Source organism: Hydra vulgaris, chromosome 01 (genome assembly GCF_038396675.1).
Source record: "Hydra vulgaris chromosome 01, alternate assembly HydraT2T_AEP".
NCBI classification, from domain to species: domain Eukaryota; kingdom Metazoa; phylum Cnidaria; class Hydrozoa; order Anthoathecata; family Hydridae; genus Hydra; species Hydra vulgaris.
In genome coordinates this window covers 55,988,995-56,013,696 of record NC_088920.1, presented here as the reverse complement: position 1 = coordinate 56,013,696, position 24,702 = coordinate 55,988,995, and the positions used below count along the sequence as shown (strand labels likewise).

Here is a 24,702-nt window from a genome sequence, read left to right as displayed (position 1 = left end):
TTCTTCTTTTTTTAACTGAGTATTATTTTTTCTGTTAAATGTACTTTAGCAGATTTGGTTAAATATAATCTTTTGTCACGGAAGCATATTTTCCTTATATCACAATGTGAAAAAATTGTAACTAATATGTAGTTGTGAAAATGTAAATAAAAAAAAAATAATAAAAAATAAAAATAACACATTTTAAAGTTATTGCTTAATTTACCGACCGATCAGTAGTGTGCGGTCGTGGCGCAGTGGTTAGTGCGCTTGCATTATAAGCAGGAGATCCAGGTTCGAAACGAGCTCTGCAAATATTTTCGCGTCACGGTAAGGAAGGAGGCGTGAACTTCCTGATTAAATGCACCTCCGCGGTGCTCAAGACCGTTGGGACTTCTTGGGGGCAGCTAAAACAAAAAAACAAAAAAAAAATTCTTAAGGGTATTGAATCTGTTGAAATTATTCAGAATGTTCTATTTAACAAACAGAAAATTCTTCAATAAAGTTAAAATTTAATTTTTAATGAAAATAACTTACTGCAAATGAACTTTCTAAAATTCAGAGTATTTACAATTGCATCAGGCAGATAAAAAACCAGAAACTCTAAAAATGTAAAAAATTTTTATTTAGAAACACAGTAATTTTTTAAAAATATTTTGTAAATTTGTTTTAAAAATTATTAATTAAAAAAATTTAAAACTTAATAAGTATAAAATAAGAAACTTACCCTTTGAGATTATTTATGTGAACCTGTAAAAACGCCTAAGATCTTCTTCTTCTTCTTTTTCTTTCGGCATTTCCCGTTTAGGGGTCGCCGCAGTGGATCAAACTCCTCCATCTAACCCTGTTATAAGTGTCCTCCACTGACACACCAGCCACTCTCATATCCTCCACCACTGCATCCATAAATCTCCTCTTAGGTCTACCTCTCCTCCTCTTACCTGGAAGTTCCATCCCCAAAACATTCCTGCAAATATGGCTCTCCTGTCACCTGTGTACATGTCCAAACCAATCTCAATTGTCTAACTTTATCACCAAAACATACTACATGTGCTGATCCTCTAATAAACTCATTTCTGATCCTATCTTTCTTCGTCACTCCAAATGAGAATCTTAACATCTTCATCTCACACACCTCCATCTCCCTCACTTGTCTCTTTTTCAGTGCCACTGTCTCCAGTCCATACAACATAGCAGGTCTCACTAATGTCCTATAAATCTTACCCTTCATTCTAGCCAACACCCTTCTATCACAGATCACATCAGACACTTTGCGCTATCCACACCATCTTGCCTGCACTCTCTTCCTTACCTCTATTTCATTTTCTCTATTACTCTGTACCCTCGACCCTAAGTAGGTAAACTCGTCGGCCCTTAAAAAATCAACTCCTTGTAACTGGACCTGTCCACCGTCTGCCCTCTTATTCACACACATGTACTCTATTTTACTCCTGCTCACTTTCATTCCCCTGCTTTCCAAAGCATACCTCCATCTTTCCAAATTTATTTCCACTTGCAAACATAATAGTCCATGGGGACTCCTGTCTAACTTTGTCCGTCTGCCTTATCCCTGATGTAGTCCTACCTCCACTTTAAACCTGTCTGTCATTCCTACTGCACATCTCACTGCTGTCACACTGTTCTCATACATATCCTGCACCACCCTCACATACCTTTCCACTACTCCTGACCTCCTCATACAATACCACAGCTCCTGTCTCGGAACTCTATTATAAGCTTTCTCTAAGTCTACAAACACACAATGTAACTCCTTCTGTCCTTCCCTATACTTCTCCATTAACACTCTCAGAGCAAACATAGCATCTGTGGTGCACTTAGATGGCATGAAGCCATACTGCTGCTCACAGATCTCTACTTTTCCTCTAAGCCGAGCTTCCACTACTCTTTCTCAGATTTTCAGGCTGTGACTGATCAACTTGTTCCCCCGTAATTACTACAGCTCTGAACATCGCCCTTATTCTTGAAAATTGGCACCATTATGCTATGTCTCCGGTCCTCAGGCATCTTCTGACCTTCCAAGAGTCTGTTAAATAACCTTGTCAAAAACTCCACTGCTATCTCTCCCAAACATTTCCATACCTCCACTGGAATATCATCCGGTCCTACAGCCTTACCACGCTTCATTCTCCGAATTGCAGCCCTTACTTCCTCCTTGCTCACCTGGGAAACCTCCTGATTCACAACCTCTGTCTCTTCTAACCTTCCTTCCCTATCATTCTCTTGATTCATCAGTTCCTCAAAATACTCCTTCCACCTTCCCAAGACACTCTCCTCACTAGAAAACACATTTCCATCTTTATCCTTAATCATCCTAACCTGCTGCATATCCTGTCCATCACAGTTTCTCTGTCTGGCCAATCTGAACAGATCCTTTCCCCCTTCCTTAGTGTTCAACTTCTCATACAGACTACTATATGCCTTTTCTTTAGCTTTTGCCACTGCTCTCTTTGTCTTGCCACACATCTCCTTGTACTTCTGTCTACTTTCTTCATCTTGCTGGAGATGCCAATTCTTTTTAGCTAACCGCTTTCCTCTTAAACTTTCCTGAACTTCCTCATTCCACCACCACGTCTCCTTGTCTATCTTCTTCTGTCCTGATGTCACACCAAGTATCTTCCTAGCCACATCCCTCACTGTATTTGACGTCTCATCCCAGGTATCCACGACACCACCACCCAGTGCCTGTCTCACCTTATCCCTGAACTTTACACAACAGTCCTCATCCTTTAACTTCCACCACCTAATCTTAGGTTCTGCTCTCACTCTCTACTTCTTCTTCACCTCCAAAACCATCGCCTAAGATAGAAAATTAAAAAACGTTAAAAACTTTTTTTATTCTAAAACTTATTTCTTGGCTTTTAGTAAATGATCAGAAGAAGCAAGTTTCAGTAACCAAACACCTAATAATCATTTTTAACAATAGACACAAGCAAGAAGGTAAACCAAGTTCAACACAAAACATCACAACAATAACATCACGATCACAAAACATAGATCATGTGGTAAGCGCTCCTAATTCACACTAGTGTCATTAAGTGATGGGTCAACTTCTAGCCAAAATTAATTTTCCTTATCTGTAACGCTTTTTTGGAAATTTTTGCTGTAGTAATTTTTTTCAAAATTTATTTTGTGTTTACAACTCATTAAAATTTTATTTTCAGTACCTAAAATTTGTTTCAAATCATCTTTACACAAAATTAAACCACCATTCTTTTCAATTTCGTTTGTCAAAAATTCTTTCTCTTTGTTTGCCTTTTGTTTCTTCATTTCCTTTTCTAAGTTGCGCTCGTCCATCACATCAATTTTGTACACCAATATATATCGTATTGTAGTTTATTCTCCTCGGGCATTTGCCCTGCAGAGGTATTAATAAATGTTACAGTAGTTAAGAAATAAAAATACAAGGTGGTCTATTGTTCCACTATTAAAATACATATAGACAGACTCCCAGGGGGCTCACGTTTAAGAAAATAAAAAACCCACTATATAAATAAAAATTGAAAATTAAAACGAAAAAACGAAAAAATTAAAATTCGAAGAAAATAAAACGAAAAAGCGAAAAAGAAAATTTAAAAAAAGAGATTTTCACTAAAAATATATCTAGGCATTTTAATTTACAAGAACTTTGTTAATTTCTAGATTAAAATTATTTTCTCCGCTCCAGATGTTTTTGCATTCTTGTAGAAAAGAAATCTTTTTATTGTTAATAATAGAAATTTGGAATTCGTCTGACAAAATTCTTTTAATTTTGCCTTGGAATTCCAGCATGAGCGTCCTTCTGGGGTAAATTTGTCATGGAACGACCTCATTCTATTGCAATATATTACGTATAATAGTTCGTTAGTTATTAGTTTTCCAATATAAAATTTATTTACAAAAGTTGATGAAAAGATGAGTAGTGATTTGAAAGTGTTTTTAAGAGGTATTAGGTATGGGTATATTTTGTGAATGAGGGCTAAATTGTATTTTACTAAGGGTTGAACTTTTTCAAACTTAAACATCATGTGTTGTATGTTTTCAGATTCTTTCATACATTGTGGGCAGAGATCGTCTGTTATATGGACTCTTTTTTTAAAGAGTGTATTGGTGGGTAGTGCAAAATGTTTTAGTTTATACTTTATTTCATCGGCTTTGTTAATGCTTTCATTTTGTGTATGGATATAAATAAATGGGCCCATTCTTTTGTTGAGGTATTATTCATACTGTTGAAAATGCCCTTCCATCTGTAAAATTTATTGGGTGTACTTTTATCGTTGTTATTTAGAGAAGTGTTGTAAATTGCTTTAGGAGTTAAGTCAAGGAATCGTATTCAACGGTTGTTTTTGGTGCTTATGCACAACGACGTTTTGTTGTAGTCGAAGCTTTGACTTTGGGTGTTTATGATGTTTTTCCATTGGGGTGGTAATGACTTTATTATGGTTGTTAAGAGGCGTTGTTTTATACCAATAACTTGGCTTTCCAGAAAGCCCTGAACAAATACTTTTGATATGTCCCCTAGAATGATTATGTTATTATTTATGGATTCTTGAGTTGGTTTCATAGTTTGGTTTTTGTTGCGTATGTGTTAAAAAATATTGGTTGCTTTAGCACTTCTTCGATGGTGAGATTCTTATGACTATTGTGTTTTAAGTAGAATTTATTCCAACTTTTCATTGTTTGTTGGTAATACGGAGGTAGAGTTTTTAAAGAATCATATGAGTGTGATGTGAAAAGGACAAGGTTTCCTTGATTAGCGTTTCGGTATTGATTAAGTATGTAGGAAGCTGAGTCTTTCCAGGCGCCGTTTTTGTTTTTGTTATATAACTTTGAGATCCAGCTCAGCTGTAAAGATTCGAGTTTTTTCTTGACGTCGGCTATATTTAAACCTCCCTGGTCTATCGGAAGTTTTGATGTTTGCTTAGGGGTTTTTACGGTGCTGTTATTCCATAGAAAACTTTCTATTTTACGTTCAATTATTTTGATTTCTTTGTCAGAAGGAATGGGTATTGAGAAGGCTAAATGCCATAAGCTGCTTAAAAGGGTTTGATTTATTATGATAGCTTTACCTTTTATGGATAACTTGAAACGCTTCCAGCTATCAATTTTTTTGCTAATGATGTTAATACTCTCATCCCATTGACGGTTTATGTAGTTACTTGTATTTGAGAAGGTTATACCTAGACTCTGGAGAGTGTTACTGTGCCAGGAAAAATTGAGGAAATTTTCTTTTATCGGATATCTGTTCATTCCAAGCCACAGGCCTTGGCATTTGGTAGTATTTAGTTTTGCTCCTGTGGCTAGTTTGTATACATTTAGGGCGTTATCTAGAACTTTTATAGAGTTGTCTGAAGAGTCTCTTTGTTGTTTAGAGCTATTCCCTTTATTTCGGTATTTTTACGAATGTATCCTGCAAAAACCTCAGCTTGCAGAACGTAGAGTGTCATTGAAAGAGGACATCCTTGTCGTACTCCCCTGTGTATGTCTATTTTTTCTGATAGGAAACCGTTTATTTTTAGATGTGAACTTATGTCATAGTACAGTGTTTTGATAAGGTTTATAAATTGCACGCTAAAACCAAAATTAAATAGGCAGTCATACAAGAAATTTCTGTTGACGCAATTGAAAGCTTTTATTTGATCAATGGATACGATAGAAGCATCTAAATTGTTTTTGTTGGCGATGTAAATAACGTCTCTAGTGTATGCAAGGTTTTCGTAAATGGATCTGTGGGGGGATGCATGCGGTTTGATCTTCTTTGATGATTGACGGTAATATATTTGCTAGATGGTTTGAGATTATTTGGTAAGTATTTTGTAGTCGGTATTGAGAAGTGATATGTGTTGCCAGTTTGAGATATCGGCTTTATCCCCTTTTTTATAGAGGCAAGTTATTATGGCTTGTTTTTGGGTTTCTGACATTTCGTTTTTCTGAATGATATCGTTTAAGACTTTAACTAAACTTTCTCCTAAAATATTAATGTTAGATTTATAAAATTCCGCGGTTAGCCCATCTTTGCCGGATGATTTGTTGTTTTTCATTGTTTTTATTGCATTTTTGACTTCGGCTAAATCAATCGGTTTATCTAGTGAATGCTTTTGTTGTTCGGAAATTTGTTTTATATCTGTATTTTCGAGTAAATATTTTTGCAGCATGACATTGTTTTTGCTGTTTTTATAAAGGTTTTTGTAAAATATTTCAAATGTTTTAGTGATATTAGCTGTGTTATTTTTTTCGTTTCTGTTCTTATCTTTGATATTAATGATTACTTGTTAAGATATTTTAGCTTTTTCAAGTTGAAAAAAGAAATTGCTGCATTTTTCGCCATGCGTCCTCCATTTTCATTTAGCCCTTATTTTTGCGCCGTTTAGTTTGTTTATTTCGAAGGTTTGTAGCTTTATTTTAAGGTTTTCGCTAAGATGTTTTATCTTGGGATTAAAAGGCGCTTTTTTGAGAGAGTTTTTTAGCTGTTTTTTAATTTATATTCTTCTTGACGGCTCTTTTTGCCTCCGTTTTGCTGAATTTTTTTGAAAGAATTTTAATTTCTTCTTTAAGAGAATCCCAGTCAGATGTTTTATTTTCAGACTGATTAATTTTTTGGTTGGCTAAATTTATAATTTTTGTTAGTTTTTTGTTATACTTTTGGTTATTTAAAATTTTGTTGTTTAAGATCCATAGTTCTTTTCCGATATCTAAGTTTTTAAGAGTGATGGTGGCGCATATTGAATTGTGGTGATCGGAAAAAGTCATCGGCTCGTGTTCTATGTTTATTAATTGTCGCATGTGTTTGCTAATATATAAGCGATCTAAGCGGGAGAATGTGGTGTTATTGGTAGATTTATAAGTATATTCTTTTGTGTAAGGATTAAATTTCCTCCACGTGTCTTCTACGTTAAGCTCTTTTAATAATGTTTTAAAGGCCTCGATTGAGAAACATTTTTTTCGATTTATTTGTGGGTGCCAATCTATTTCTTTCAGAACCATGTTAAAATTGCCCCCAAGTATTATAAAATGGTATCTAGAATTGTTTATTTTTATTTTATTGATAATTTTTTTTAATAAATTTTTCCTTTCAAACTGGTCAGCTTGGCTTGATCCGGATTTTGCTTATATATTAATTAAAAGCAAATTGTGGTTATCTTTTTCCACAACGATATAATTAAAACAACCGTTTTCATCATCGGTATGTTCAATTATTTTAAAGTTATAATTGAAGAGCGTTTTTTCAAAAGGGACATAAGTCCATTTTTGCTGAAATAGAGTTTTGGTTACTTTTGGATTCTATAGTATAAATAGCACGATTCTGACTATGTTAACATGGATAAAAAGTTATACATCCATTTTATATCCAATGTTTTTACTTTTCTTAATAGAGCATGTATGAATTTTAAATCGTTACAAAAAAATGAAATCCCAAATAGGATCTTTATTTATCGTGTAACAAGGGCGAGGTGCTCAAAATATTAGGGTTCTAGGAATTTGTGTTATCATTTTTATAAGTCTATCCAAATAAACTTAATTGCAAGCATTAAATCACACGAAATATAATTTGTCACAAAAATTATTTTTTCTCTAAAAAAATGTGGACTTAAGCCCTTTTTGAAAAACCTCTCACATTTTAAACCGTTATAAGTATATTTAAAAAAAAGAGAAAATTATTTTAAATTATTTAGAGAAAATATATTTAGTAAAACTATTTTTATTAAAATCACAATAAACTACTGCTAACAAAAATAAAAAATATTATTTGTTGAAAATTTAAACCTAGCCACTAAGATGCACACACCAGTGTATTTTAGTGCCGGTCCCAAGCCCGGATAAATAGGGAGGGTTGCGTCAGGAAGGGCATTCGGTGTCAAAACTGCGCCAAATCAAATGATGCGGATCAACAATAGGAATTTCATACCTGATCGGTCGGGGCCCGGGTTAACAACGACCGCCTCTAGTGCTGTTGCCCAACAGGGCATTAGTGGAAATTGGGCTATTGTTGGGATAAGGAAAAAGAGGAGGAGGAAAGGGGGGAAGAGAGCTCTGAAGCTGAAAGAGAAGAGGATGAGCAGGAAGGTGGAGGTTAAATTTGGTACGTTGAATGTGGGCTCTATGACCGGTAAAGGAAGAGAGCTTGCTGATGCAATGGAGAGGAGGAAGTTAGATATACTGTGTGTACAGGAGACCAGGTGGAAGGGAAGCAAGGCCAGGAGCATTGGCGGTGGCTTCAAACTCATCTACCATGGTGTCGACAGGAAGAGAAATGGAGTAGGGGTAATTCTGAAAGAGGAGTTTAGTAAGAGTGTAGTGGAGGTAAAGAGAGTAAGTGACAGAGTGATCTGTGTAAAGTTAGAGATTGATGGGGTGGTGATGAATTTCATAAGTGCTTATGCTCCTCAGGTAGGTTGTGATATGGAGGAGAAAGAAGAATTCTGAAGAGAGAGTTAGATGAAGTTGTCCTGCAGGTTCTTATAAAAGAGAGAATGATTCTTGGAGCAGATTTTAATGGACATGTTGGTGAAGGGAACAGTGGCGATGAGAAGGTGATGGGTAGGTATGCGGTTAAAGAAAGGAATACAGAAGGACAAATGGTGGTAGATTTTGCTAAAAGGATAAAGATGGCTGTAGTTAACACTTATTTTAAGAAAAAGGAAGAGCACAGGGTGACGTATAAGAGTGGGGTAGGAGGCACACAGGTCGACTATATCCTCTGTAGGAGAAGAAACCTGAAAGAGGTTAGTGATTGTAAGGTGGTACCAGGAGAGAGTGTAGCTAAACAGTATAGGATGGTGATATGTATGATGGTTTTGGAGGTGAGGAAGAAGAAGAGAGTGAGAACAGAACCTAAAATCAGGTGGTGGTTAAAATCAGGTGGAAGTTAATGGATGAGGACTGTTGTGTAAAGTTCAGGGATAAGGTGAGACAGGCACTGGGTGGTGGTGTCGTGGATACCTGGGATGAGACGTCAAATACAGTGAGGGATGTGGCTAGGAAGATACTTGGTGTGACATCAGGACAGAAGAAGATAGACAAGGAGACGTGGTGGTGGAATGAGGAAGTTCAGGAAAGTTTAAGAGGAAAGCGGTTAGCTAAAAAGAATTGGCATCTCCAGCAAGATGAAGAAAGTAGACAGAAGTACAAGGAGATGTGTGGCAAGACAAAGAGAGCAGTGGCAAAAGCTAAAGAAAAGGCATATAGTAGTCTGTATGAGAAGTTGAACACTAAGGAAGGGGGAAAGGATCTGTTCAGATTGGCCAGACAGAGAAACTGTGATGGACAGGATATGCAGCAGGTTAGGATGATTAAGGATAAAGATGGAAATGTGTTTTCTAGTGAGGAGAGTGTCTTGGGAAGGTGGAAGGAGTATTTTGAGGAACTGATGAATCAAGAGAATGATAGGGAAGGAAGGTTAGAAGAGACAGAGGTTGTGAATCAGGAGGTTTCCCAGGTGAGCAAGGAGGAAGTAAGGGCTGCAATTCGGAGAATGAAGCGTGGTAAGGCTGTAGGACCGGATGATATTCCAGTGGAGGTATGGAAATGTTTGGGAGAGATAGCAGTGGAGTTTTTGACAAGGTTATTTAACAGACTCTTGGAAGGTCAGAAGATGCCTGAGGACCGGAGACATAGCATAATGGTGCCAATTTTCAAGAATAAGGGCGATGTTCAGAGCTGTAGTAATTACGGGGGAACAAGTTGATCAGTCACAGCCTGAAAATCTGAGAAAGAGTAGTGGAAGCTCGGCTTAGAGGAAAAGTAGAGATCTGTGAGCAGCAGTATGGCTTCATGCCATCTAAGTGCACCACAGATGCTATGTTTGCTCTGAGAGTGTTAATGGAGAAGTATAGGGAAGGACAGAAGGAGTTACATTGTGTGTTTGTAGACTTAGAGAAAGCTTATAATAGAGTTCCGAGACAGGAGCTGTGGTATTGTATGAGGAGGTCAGGAGTAGTGGAAAGGTATGTGAGGGTGGTGCAGGATATGTATGAGAACAGTGTGACAGCAGTGAGATGTGCAGTAGGAATGACAGACAGGTTTAAAGTGGAGGTAGGACTACATCAGGGATCAGCCCTAAGTCCCTTCCTGTTCGCAATTGTCATGGACAGACTGACAGACGAAGTTGGACAGGAGTCCCTTTGGACTATGATGTTTGCCGATGACATTGTGATCTGTAGTGAGAGTAGGGAGCAAGTGGAGGTAAACTTGGAAAGATGGAGGTATGCTTTGGAAAGCAGGGGAATGAAAGTGAGCAGAAGTAAAACAGAGTACATGTGTGTGAATAAGAGGGCAGACGGTGGACAGGTCCAGTTACAAGGAGTTGATTTGGTGAAGGTCGACGAGTTTACCTACTTAGGGTCGAGGGTACAGAGTAATGGAGGAAGTGAAAGAGAGGTAAAGAAGAGAGTATAAGCAGGGTGGTGTGGATGGCACAAAGTGTCAGGTGTGATCTGTGATAGAAGGGTGTCGACTAGAATGAAGGGTAAGATCTATAGGACAGTAGTGAGACCTGCTATGTTGTATGGACTGGAGACAGTGGCACTGACAAAGTGGCAAGTGAGGGAGATGGAGGTGTCTGAGATGAAAATGTTAAGATTCTCATTTGGGGTGACGAAGAAGGATAGGATCAGAAATGAGTTTATTAGTGGATCAGCACATGTAGCATGCTTTGGAGATAAAGTTAGAGAATTGAGATTGAGATGGTTTGGACATGTACAGAGGAGACAGGAAAGCTATATTGGCAGGAAGGTTTTGGGGATGGATCTTCCAGGTAAGAGGAGGAGAGGTAGACCTAAGAGGAGGTTTATAGATGCAGTGGTGGAGGATATGAGAGTGGCTGGTGTGTCAGTGGAGGACACTCATGACAGGGCTAGATGGTGGAGTTTGATCCGCTGTGGCGACCCCCTAAACGGGAAATGCTGAAAGAAAAAGAAGAAGAAGAAGATTTGTTGAAAATTTAAATGGATAATTAATTTTTTTTAGTTTTCTCAAAACATGTAGAATGTGACTTATGTCCCTTTTGAAAAAGGGCTCTTCAATTAGTTTGGTTAGTTAAAATTAAAGTACCACCTGTGTGTGACGTACCACTTGAGAAAAAGCCTGGATTATTCCATTGTCGAATAAAGTTTTCTGCGTCTTGCGTATATAAATGGGTTTCTTGCAGAAGATAAAAATTGTAATTCATTTTTTTTAGTTTTTTAATAATTTTTTGCTTATTTGCGTCACCAAGGCCGCATATATTAACAGAAAAGATTTTTATTGCCTCCATTCGTGTTTGAGTGCGGTTTTTAATGACAAGACGAATGAGAGTGAAAGAATGCGCAGAAGGCATAATGACAGATGGTTTTAGAATACATTTTCTTAGAATATAAAAATGTAAAAAAACAAAAATATAAAAAATAAAAATTTTTTGTAGATATAAACTTTATAAACTAAATATTTATTCATACCGCACTTTTTCGTGCAACTCTTTTCGATCCTTCCTTTTGAGGAGTCGGCGATGGAGCATTTCTGCTACAAATAATTTTGTCGTTTTTTATTTCGATCAACTCGCCTTCTTCAACGTCGCTTTGACTTGTCGCTGTTTTTTTTTAGTTTTAGTTTTTCTTCTCGTTTTTGGTAACGGCTTTTAACGACTTGAAAGTTTGGTTCTGTGGAAGCACTGGCAGGTATTTTGCTGTCAGTTTGTTTTTTAGCAAGCGTGATATTTTCAATCGCTTTCTCTTTTTCTGCCGGTTTATCGCTATTTATTTTGAGAGGCTGTTTTATTTCTTTGGGTTTTTCTGTTGAGTTTTTAATAATTTTTGAGGTTTCTTTATGTGAGATGCATCGTTGTTGGGGAGGGTGTGAGTTGCAGCATGCCTTGCAGAGAAAAGATTTCCCTGCAAAATGTAGAGCGATATTTATTCCATCAATTTCGATCGTATGTGGGATTTCTTCTAGTCTTACTGAAGGCTTTATTCGAATCAGCCTACAACCGTCCTTCATATTTCTGTTAAAGCGGTATGTTGTGTGAGTTACTGAGTATAACTCGCTTATAAAGGGCTGCATTTGTGCTAAAATTTCATCGTCCTCAATTAGAGGGTCACATTTAATGGTTATTAAAAAAAAAATGTCACTCTGTATCTTAGAGTTTATGTTCTGGTTACTACCAGACAATTGTATACTTGTTTCATTCACGAGAATCGCATCTTCTTTTTGATTCATTTCTATCACCCAGTTTCCTCTGGTATTGTATGTCAAACTGTTGACTTTATTTTCGCCAACAATTAGAGATATTTTTTGATAAATTTCCTGAGCTCGATTTTCTTGATACTTTTTGTTGAAAATTTCATTAGGATTCATAAACACGTTTATGTCAATAACACGCTCCATACGATGAATTTTGTTCGAGACAACTCCAGCATAACTAGCCATTACAAATCAATTGCCAAATAAAATAAAATAACAGATACCTTATTAACACAAATACTGTAAAAAGTTTCGATGTGTTTTTTTCCTAATTATTTTATAAATACTTAATCTTTTTATATACTCCAATATATATTCTTATCTTTTTGACTTTAAAATTCTTGCCATTTTTTGTAGTACAGTTCTGATAACAGGTTCAACATTATTAATAGAAACATTTTTACTTAAAAGGTCGGATTATACAGAGCGAATTTCATCATTATACAAACCTCCTTTAAAAACGTTACTTTTTTTTCTCTAGCCAAATTAATTTCTTTTTCCAGTCTTAAATTTATTTGCAACAATTGGTTAATCCAACAATCTTTTGTAACGTCTGTTTTGTTGACATTTCTGACATTTTTATTTTGACAAGATCGCTTGATATTTTCTTCTATATTCATTACATCTTCGATTAGTTTGTCTATTTTACAATTTAAGATGATTAATTTTCCGTTTTCATTTTTTATTTGGTCAAATAAAGGTCAAATAAAGGTAGTTTGTAATCCGAATCGGAAACTAGGATATTCTCTTCATTAACTTGCGTTTCAAGAAGAAAATTTTTAGGACCATTTCCTAAAGGGATGTATACAATTGAAGTTGAGATCACAGAGCACGAAAAATCATCATTAACAATTTCCAAGTTTAAATCAGAGATACAAAAACAGTAACTTGATTTGGAACAACTTCAATATTGTGGATAAAAGTAGGGGTAGAACAAGAATGAAAGTTAAACCAATCTTTAAGTTCAGATTGTTGTGAAAATATCATTTTTAATACATTTAGAATTTTTTGCTATGTCTTTCTACAGCTGGTTATTTTTGTAACTTTTTTTGAATCGTTTAAAAAGTATGATTTAAATATAACTATAGTTAAAAGAATTTGATGTAACACTCGTGCTGTGACACGACCTAGTCATGAGTAAAATTAAAACGCCCGCGACGTAATTAATAATGCACTTTAATGAAGCAGGTCGGAACCATCAAAATAACAAAGTGTTGCCAAATGCCAGGAGCCGAATATTTGGTACTCGGTATTCAGCAAAATCACTATTTGTGACATTTCTAATTTAGTTCAAATTTTTCAAGAGACTGAGTGTTGAAAGATACCTTTTTGTGTTGGTTTTGCCTCTTCAGACGTAGGCATGGACTTTTGAATACGGATGCAAAAGCATTGAAATGAGGTTTTTCAGGCAGGTCATAGGAATTTAGGGTGACGATTGGACCTAAAAAATGAGCCTGCAGTCAAACAATCCACGCATACATTAAAATATAAAACGCTTATTATAACGCATGCATTAAAATCTAAATTTTTTTTTCTGTGTCTGATTCTCCATATCAGATTTATGAAAAGTTTTTAAATATTTTAGCATATTCAATGTAGTGCATGACTGAGAAATTCTGCTACCACCCCTAAATATGACAGTTGCAAATGCGTTGCAAATGTTACAAATTGCATTTACTGTCTAAATTTTGCTTATTGCATTTACTTATTTATTGTCATTTACTTAATTGTAATATAGTCCCATACATCGTTTTTTTTGCGCTTTGACATCGTATTTAATCAATGGATATGTATATATTGTGAACTTAGAGTACCATTTATAACTATGAAATGCTTATTACAATATATATATATATATATATATATATATATATATTCTATATATTCATATATATATATATATATATATATATATATATATATATATATATATATATATATATATATATATATATATATATATATATATGAATCGGTGAATGTTAAAAGGGCGGATGTCCAACAATGTAAACTTTTGGGAAACTAAAGAAAACTGCGTTTTTCCCCGTAATAAACATTATTCATTTCAGAAAAAAAATTATAAAACCATTAACAAAAATTTACAATGGGGGAAAATGCAGTTTTTCTTTAATTTCCGAAAGAGTACATTGTTGGACTTTAGCCCTTTTAACATTCACCAATTTATATATATATATATATATATATATATATATATATATATATATATATATATATATATATATATATATATATATATATATATATATATATATATATATATATATATATATATACACACACACACACACACACAGTATGCAAAAAAAGTAATCGTGCACTTAAAAAAAAATCATAATTTTAAAGATTGCATCAAAAAAATAAGTTGTCCGTTATAATATTTAAAAGTTTTTTTTAGATATCTTATTAAGTATTGTTTTAGGAAATTATTTGTGTATTGGTGAATTAATTGCTTTTCAAACCTATTGAATTTTACACAATTTATCTAATGATGCATAAAATTGACTGAAAAAAATAATCGTACACTTCAAAAATTATAACAAATTGATCAAACTCAATGGAAAATAGTTTCGAGTAGGGCCTCCTTTTAGCCTTGATGGCCTCATCTAGATGATTTGGTATTGAGTTGATCAAACTTTGGGTCTCTTCTGTTGTTAAATTATCCCATGCCCTCATTATAGCTTCTTTCAAGTTGTCTATCTGTCTAACTGCTCAGTCGCCAATTTTTCTGTCCAAAATATACCACAAATTTTCTATTGTCTTCAAGTCCAGACTTTGAGATGTCCATTCCAAAACATTAACGTTGTTTATGTCAAAGTATACCTTCGTTTTTTTCGCGGTATGTTTTGGATCGCTATCCTACCTATATATATATATATATATATATATATATATATATATATATATATATATATATATATATATATATATATATATATATATATATATATATATATATATATATATATATATATATACACTATGAAAAAATTTGTCGATTTGATTAAAAAAAACAGACAGCCCTACTATACTTTTAGCCATAATTTGACTTAATTGATTGAACTGTTATTGGAAATAAATTTTTCTATGCAAAGATACCATTTTGTTCCGATCAAGGCAAATGGTTCCCTAAATTGGAACACTTTGATTCTTTAATTAGTACCGGTTGTTTCTTTGAAAAAAAAAACAGTAAACAAAACTGATTAAAAATGATTTTTATATTTGCAGTGAAAATTTAAACCATTCATTCGACGAAATTCTATATATAATAAAATTATTATTTATATATAGAACTGAAATTCTATATATAATAAGAAATGTAACATAGTAGCATTTGTTATGTATAACAGTTTAATAAATGTTTTCAAGTTTAATCTGTAAATGCACGTGCTACTTACGTATTATTTTATTCGATATGCTCCTTTTGTATTCTTTCGAAATGAATCGCTTCGCAAGTCTTTACTACGAAATTTATAAGTTTTTATTTTTCTTTTAAAACGCATTACGAAAGGTAAATTTTCGCATGTTTAAATTCCGCAATGGCATTTTGAAATCCGTATCTTCTGGGAGTCCTTGTCAGTTTATATAAGTTCTTTTCTTCAAGGAAAACGTTTCAATATTTTTTTTTTGTTGTTGTAAATACAATAAAAATGATATTAGAAAAAAAATTTAATTTTAATTAAGTTTGTGTAATAATAATTCTCTCAAATAATGTTTTAAATAAAATTTTTGTTTATTTTTGTTTCATTTTAGTCAAATGTGTTTCTATTAATGTTTTTGCTAGCAAGGCTGATTTAAAAGAAGGAGATAATGTTACTATAACAACTCAAGTTATAATTTTACCAGGTGAAGAAATAACTGTTATAAAATGGGTGATTCATCAAAATGTAGCATTAGCTAGTGCGTTAACTGCAGATTCGTTTGCAGTATTGCCAAATGGCAAAAGTATTTTTGGTGATAGAATTTCAGCTAGTTATCAATCAAGCACTGGCTATCTAATAAACTTGATTAATTTGCGAGCCAATGATTCTATGAACTTAACTGTTGTGCTTGAATATAAAAAACCTACCGAAAAAACATATGGTGAAGTTTACCAAAGTTTATTTATTGATGTAAAAGGTTTGTATCAAATTTTTTTATGTTGATGATGATGGTGATTAATTAATTAAATTATACAATAAAATCGATGTGCACATTGTCTGGCAGTTGTAAAAATAAGTTTCCAGTGTAAAAAAGTTAAGAAAACAGTAAATATTAGGCTTTTATCCGAACTTCACAATTTACTTAAATTTTAAGTCTAAGTTTTGAATGTTTAAAGTTAAAAATAAAATTCTTTATTTTATTTGAGATATTGTTATTTATTAGCTGACCCAGTAATTTTGAGTTTTCCTGAGGTGCTGTTTGTAAACGAAGGTAATGAACTGTTTGTAGAATCAACAATATATGGTAGACCAAAACCTAGTAGCAATATAGTGTATGGAGACCAAGCATTTAATGCCTATAATTTCTTTGACTTTTCTAACAATACATATAAATATTTTTACAATTTGAGTGCTTTTTATGCCAACAGCTGTGGAAGTGTCTTACTGATGAATGTTTTTGGAAATGGAGTTGCACGTAGCAGAAGTGTAACAGTTCTTGTTCAATGTAAGTTGTTTAATGTAATTCTATATACTTGAATAAGACATTGCTAAAAAAAAAGTATTTTAATATTTCCATTGTAACTTAATTGTTTTTTTCTTTTGTTTAACTTAATATGAAAATATGTATAGAGTTTTTAAAATTTGTTAACTAAACAAAGCATGAAAATTAATTTAAATACTGATCAACTTTTTCATTTATTAAATAATTTAACTAGTGTTTGTTTTATGAGGATCTTGTTGAAATAAAACTTAAGTGCATAAATAAAATTATATTAAAATACTATAAGTTGAATAACTTTTGTTTCCTTATTAAACGATTATTTAAAGTTGTTAATATAAAAGAGTGTTGCTTAATTTTATGGAAACAATGCAATATATCAAACTTTCAAAGTTGTTAATTCTAAACATAATTGTGAACGTAATTTATTATTTTATTTTTTTGGTTTTCCAAACATCATTTATTCTGTTTGTTCTTCTGTGACAACAGATAAGATTAAAGGGTGATATTACAGGCTTCTTGTAAGGAAACTAAAAGCACTACATTCAATTTTAAGGTTAAAGTAGTAGGTTTAATTGTTTTGATAATTAATATATGTTCTCATGGTTGGAACATTCCTTTTTTTCATAAAGTTTGTTACTACATTTTGATTTGAAAAAATAAAAAGCATATTTTATTGGGTTTCTTTTAAGACATTTAGCAAAAAAAAATCTGCGCAAATATTTTAAAGTATATTTATTCAACTATTGTATTTCGATATTGAATGTTACATATATTTGGAAAATACATGCATTAATATTCTTAAATTTCACTTAAGTAAGTTTGTGAAGTTGTGTACCTGAAAATGCATGCACTTTGCGTTTTATACTCAACATGAGCTTTCGCACAATCGCCGGCTGAACTTTTTTTGGTAGCTCTAATCCATTCATTTTTGAAGTCTTGTATGTTTTAGCTTCTTTTACATTGAACCTTAGTTTTCCTTTGACAATAGTCAAAAATACCTTTCGCTAAAATGTAAATCTGAGTAATTTGGTAGGTGGCAATCTTTTTGAATGAAATCTAATATATATTCTCAAAGCCAGTTTAAAGTTGTCCCAGAGTAATGACATAATGCTAAATGGGGCCAAAATAACGGATTACCTGTATGAAAAATGGCAAAAGACGCTTCTTTGATGTATATTTTAATGTTAATTGTTCCTGTAGTCTCAAAACAAGAGTTTCTTTTACAACATTCACAAACTGATTGTTTTACATTCAAAAATAAAACAAGTAGCATTAAAAATGTTATATATATATATATATATATATATATATATATATATATATATATATATATATATATATATATATATATATATATATTATAAACTTTCATTTAAATTAATAAGTCATGTAACATATTTCTGTTGACATTAAAAAGGTTTGAGTTTATTTTATTAGTTATTGTGTGTGTGTGTATATATATATATATATATATATATATATATATATATATATATATATATATATATATATATATATATATATATATATATATATATATATATATATATGTGTGTGTGTGTGTATATATATATATATATATATATATATATATATATATATATATATATATATATATATATATATACGCTAATATATTTACTTTATTAGAAATTTATATTTTAATTAGTAATTCTGTTGTGAAAGCAAAGATTATTTTTTCAAACACCATTTTTTAAAAATATATCTCTGTGTATATCATTTATTTAAAAATAATCATTGCGCTTGTAAAGCGTGTACACAAAATAATTGTGAAAGAATAACCACGTCATTTTTTTTCAGTGGTTATATTAAAATCTTTTTAATTGTTTTGTGTTTTGTTTACAACGTGTTGTAGTTTCAAAAAAATATGTTAGTTTTTGGATTTGACTTGAAATTAGTTTTAAAAATGACAAAAGAAGAAGACGTAAGAGAAAAAATTATGAACAAGTGCTTACAAAATCCTAATAGTAGCTACAATTCGATAGCAAAATCGTTGCAAATAAATCCACGCACTGTTAGTCGTGTTGTTCAACGTTTTTCTCAAACAAAATTGATCAAATGCAAATCTGGTGGTGGAAGAAAGGAAGGTTTTAAAGATATAAAACTAGTTAGGAAACTGGTTAACAGTTTTAAGAATAACCCAAACCTTTCACTAAGGGAACGTGCAAAAATATATGGATTTTTTCATAGTTTTGTTGCAAAAGATAGAAACAAGCATGGTTTTCATTCTTTCAAAGCACAAAAAGTGCCCAACCGTTATGATACTCAACAAAAAAGTGCAAGAACCCGCGACAGAAAGTTGTATGAAAATTTTATTTCTAAAAATTTCTGTATTATTGAAGACGATGAAACTTATATCAAGTATGATCATCAACAAATTCCTGGTGCTGTTTATTATATTGCCAGATATAGAGGAAAAGCAGATAAGAAATTTAAATACAGAAAACATGACAAGTTCGCTAAAAAAGCTTTGATTTGGCAAGCTATTTGCAGTTACGGCAAAAAATCAGCACCTTATATTTCTCAGTCCACACTTTCAGGTCAAATATATGTTAAAGAATGCTTACAAAAACGCTTTTCACCTCGCATTAAATCATACAATAACATACCTGTGTTCTGGCCTGATTTAGCTTCAATTCATTATTGTAAACTAGCTATGGAATGGTATAAAAAAATAATGTGAAATTTGTGCCTAAAACAGAAAATCCTCTTAACTGCCCACAATTGAGAGTAATTGAAAAGCACTTGGCTATTATTAAAAGCAAAATGAAAAAAACAAAAAAGCTTTGCAGAAACATTAAAGATATTAAAATATCATTTAAAAAAGCATATAATAGTTTGTATTCTTATTCTGTGCGCAAGCTTAAGCAAAAGCTCGAAGTTTTATTAGGTTCCACAGAAATAATTAATTTTTTTTTAATATTTGATCTTCTTATATTATTGTAATAAAATTATTACTTGTTTTGAAATAAAAATTGAGTAGTACTTTTTTTTAGTTGTTTTTCTACTTTCACATTTATTTCGTGTACACGCTTTGTTTGTAAAAAAAAGTTTAACTAATGTTTCGTGCAAATTTTTGATGCAGCCTCGGAACGTGTTTATTTAAAATTTAATTTTGAGTAAAAAAAAAATCTTTAGAAAGGAAAACAGAATAAAATGAGCTAATTATTTTTTAAGAGCAATTAAAATTTCTTATATATATATTGAACAATATTTAGTAATATTTTGAAATAAATTTGACAGTTAATTCCCAAGCATTAACTTTTTTATTTTATTTTTATTTTAATAAACTTAAATATTTTTTAATCAGAATTAAATGATATATTTTTAAATCAAAATTAAATTATACATATTTTTTATCAGAATAAAATTATGTATTTTTATTAAATTAGTTTTAAAGTAAATCAAATTATTTTTATCAGAAATATTTATATAATTATAATCTTTGCTTCAAGCATAAAGTATTTGTGTTTTTCAAGCGAAAAAATATATCATTACAATTAAAAAATAAAAATAAATAAAATAAAAATATCATAATATAAAATAAAGATAAAATAAACTTTACCTTTTTTTTTATTATTAATTTTATTTTTTATTACTAAATAGAAATTTAAGTAAATTTTTTTATTGCAATCAAAAGTTGCATAAATAATGTTATGCTCGCGAGATGATAAATAAAAGTTTTTATTATAGGGTTTGCACCCCCCCCCCCCCCGTTGATTTTCAAAAGTTAATTATATTACTAAAGTTGGTTGCCCCCTTCCCCTTTGATTAGTGCTGCCCAAACCCCTCTCCCTCACCTTAGTGAGTGGGGGGGGGGGGGGAGTCCAGACCACATACAGACCACTGATTACCTATAATAAAATAGAATTTAACAAAATAATGATTTCAGTTTGAAATTAATTTAGATATTTAGATATTAAGTATGTAAATATCTAAATTAAATTAGAGACCTTTATTTGAATCATAATGAAAGTCTCTAAAAAGTTACTGCCCCCTTTATTTGTGCCCCTATCTACTATAAAGACCAGATCAAGAAGAGGACAACCAACCTTATCTTGACAAGTTTATAATGTTTGCATTTTCAGATAGTTGGGTCTAATGGTCTTATATGCTGCTAATCTTAGATCAAAACAAAGTGTTAGAAAAATTTACAAGCATCTCAAAATGACTGAAAATTGGACTTTTTAGGCAAGTGGACATGTTGCTTTTAGATATATTTAAGTTCTAAACTTTTTATTTTTTTTTATTTTATTGTTTTTTTCACCTCCTCAAGGCCAAGAAGGCCACTACAGATGAGGAGGCTACTTAATAGTTGAAAATCAAGGAGGGCCACTATGTCATGTTTCTATAATGATTACTATATATATTTCTTTAATGGTTTTTTTTTATGTTTCCTTTAATAACTTCATATACAAGAAAAAAATTGTTGTTTCTATATACAATTTTGTTTTCTGTTACTAAATATATAGTAAAATAATTAGCTTAATAGAGATTTCATAGTTTTTAATTTTATGAGTTTTTTTCATTAGTAAATAGCGGTTATACCTAATATAATTGTCATTTAAATTTTTATAACAAACTTTTTTACCTAATTGTCATTCAAAAGTTAATGTAGTTTTTTATAAAATTAATTAATTCTTTTATCTTACCGCTTATAAAATAATTTAAAAGTTAAAAGATGATAACCACAGTTCACAAATATAGGTTTTAGGTATAAAATGGTATGACCGCGGAAGTTTTAATGGATTTAGGTCACTAAAATTATACGTTATGAGGATCTGACTTTAAAAAAATATAATGTGTGGCCCTTTTTGAGAAAATTTAGTTTGAAAAATTGCGAAAATTTCATAATGTTTTTTAAAGATTTTTATTGGTTTAACTTCTTTAATTAGTATTTAAATCAACAATATGGTTGATAATACAATGTTTATTATTATTTTTTGTTAAATATAACAAGACTAAAAAATTTTAGTTAAAAAATCAATGAAAATATATCCTTTAATAATATATTAAAACTTTGACAAGGTTCTTTGATTACAGGTTATTACTACTAAACACCTCTGCAATTCTCTTGATTCTTGTCAGATGTTTTTTGTTCATTTGGGAAACATTGAATCTGTTGATGACAAGCTTTATTTTAGCATGAGCTGATTCAGAAGCCTGCTCTGCATATCTTCCAAGAGAATGCCCGGATCTGGAGATAAATTCTTCTAAGTGTGCTGTAATAGCATGTACTTTCCAAGTGACAGTTAAATCTTTTTGAAGATACTATAATAAAACATCAATCAATTTTTTTTAAATAATGCTGTTTATTGTAATGATATCTTTATAAGAAAGGTATAAATTATAGTATAACATAAATTATAGTGAAATACCCATGTACTGGCGCAGACAATATTATTAAAAGCAAAAAAGGACATTTTATATTCTACATTCTTACAGTATTCTTGGGTAACCACGTAAGATTGCGTGAATGCATGAATGTCTTCTTTGTAATTGGGATCCAAACTGTTTCCGAATGTTCCTTGAACTACCACGCGGAACTTTCGCAGGGGTTTTAATAGAGATAGTAGCTCTACTGGCGAAATATTTTCTAGCTCATCGCACTGTTCCAAACATCCCAAGCTTGAAACCCACATCGCAAACTTGGGCCACAATTTGGTTAGGAATGATGACATATGATTTACAAGGTCCATCAGTATGTGAAGTTCTGGCAAAGGTATAATATCTAACATCATTTGGATTTGTCTTCTTCCTTGAGCAAGCATGGCTTCACAACATTCTATGCAAAAATAATATTAATTAAAGTCTGATAAAATGCAGAACTTTTTAAGGCAAAGCATTATCTTTAATGTATATTATTAACATTACCTTGAAGTCCTGCATCCTTTTGTGTGGCGATCCAGCCTCGCAATATAGTATATACCAATCATCTAAAGATCTCAAAGTTCTGAGATCTCCAGCAGCAATACTTGATGTACCTTCACACCAGGAACAGGAATGTTTTCCTCCATGTGCCTAGAATAATTTATATAAGGTTTATGATTTAAACCTTAAGTTTTCCTCCATGTGCCTAGAATAATTTATATAAGGTTTATGATTTTAACCTCAACTTAGTTTCTCCGCGCAGCGGCCTTGCTCGGCAAGGTTTGTGTTTCGGAGTTAAAGAGTTGAGAGAGGGTTGCACCACGAGTAATATCAAAAAAATAAAAAACACAAAAAAAATGAGTAGCCTCCTCGACTGTAGTGGCCCCCTCGGGCCTTGGGGAGGCGAATAATCTAAAAAAAAAAAAAAAAAAAAAAAAAAAAAAAAAAAAAATTTACATTTTATCAAGTAGTACATGCATATACTTGCATGTACTACTTTTTTACTAATGTAAAAAATATATAAACTTATATTATAATACATATGTTACCGAAATTCCTAACAATATATTGATGATTTTCATATCTGATGCCAGAGTATATTTGCATTCATGCAGATTTATGCCCTCGACAATCTGCAATAAGTTATCATGGGTCTCTTGTAAGTTATCTGCATATGCAAGAACGATAGAACCATTGATCCCAGAGTATGTTCCTCTGTCCCCCATGTCGTCCTCTCTCTCTTTTTCAGGCTCGAATATGTTACAGATTACTTTCAATGAACCTCCACCTAAATTGAACATGAAGTTGAGGGAACATTTTACTAAATACTATATTAAAAGAATGCTAAACTTTATTCTATGTCCCTAACTTTTAACTTTGGTTACCTGAATCAATTCCAACTCTGATGAAGGTACAGTAGTAGTTTTGCCCTCTGAAATCCATGACAAAGCTGAGAAACTCTGTAAGGTCTTTAATATAAGCAAGGTCTCTTGAAACTACCTTTGTAAGCCTATCGTTTATCTTCTCTTCAGCTTGAATTGTCTTAACAGCATAAAAATCTGAAAGGATCTTGCTCCTCTCGTCTAGTTTTGCTTCCATAAATAATTCAAGTTTAATACCGCATTTCCGAAGCCCCTGCAACATCTGCTTATTTATATACTAAGTCCTAGTTTGTTTTATTAGAGGTTGGATCTCTTCAAATTTTACTTTCTTTTTTTGTTCAATTTGTTTGCCAAGGATTGCAGGAATTAATGCTCCTCCTGTAATAAAATTCAATAACTGCTCTTACATATTTGAAAAAGAGCTGACACTGAAAATGTGAAAATTGTTATTTCACATGTTATTTATAGTATATTAGATAGGAAACCTAACCTGTTGAAATACTGATCTCTTCTCCAAGGTTTGTCTGTGAAGATGTATAGATGTTTTTGAGCAAAGTTGAAGTAACTTACTGTTGTACCTTTGATGATCTGCTACTTAGGTGGCTTTAAACATTTACCTTCTCCTTCCCAGGAGAACATTTGTGGGGTAAACCTTTACCAAGGTTACAAAAGTAGTTAGGGCATAAAATAAGAGGTTTTTTTGACTTTGACTTTTCAATTCTAGCTTTAGTTTTCTCTAGCACCCTATGATCCATGGATTTTGCCATAGAACAGACTGTACACTGTATGACACAGTCTTTTCCAGACTTGAAAAGCATCAGGTCCGCTTGCTTCCAGTTTTCAGTAACATTTATTGGAATAGGATTATTGGAAGCCAGCTTGTACATGTATGATTTGCATGATGAACAAATTCCTTATAATAAAATTAAAGTTATGAACTCAAAAATAACATCTGTTTTTAACAAAGAACATTGTTGTGAGGGAGCTGTAAGACATGTTTTCTTTTAAAAAAATATTTCATTCAATACATATTAAATTGTCTAAAAACTGTCAAAACACAATATTAAATTGATTACAA

At 32.0% G+C, this 24,702-nt stretch overlaps 1 protein-coding gene across 2 annotated transcripts in view; it reads left to right on the top strand.

Moving 5' to 3' along the window:
* LOC136075454 (uncharacterized) overlaps window positions 1-24,702 on the top strand; it is a 78,826-nt gene that overhangs the window by 9,177 nt on the left and 44,947 nt on the right. For both annotated transcript variants that reach the window (XM_065788711.1, XM_065788710.1), the window contains exons 3-4: window positions 15,961-16,326; window positions 16,573-16,854. In XM_065788711.1, coding sequence (XP_065644783.1) covers window positions 15,961-16,326; window positions 16,573-16,854 — 648 coding nt within the window. The remainder of the gene's footprint in view (window positions 1-15,960; window positions 16,327-16,572; window positions 16,855-24,702) is intronic.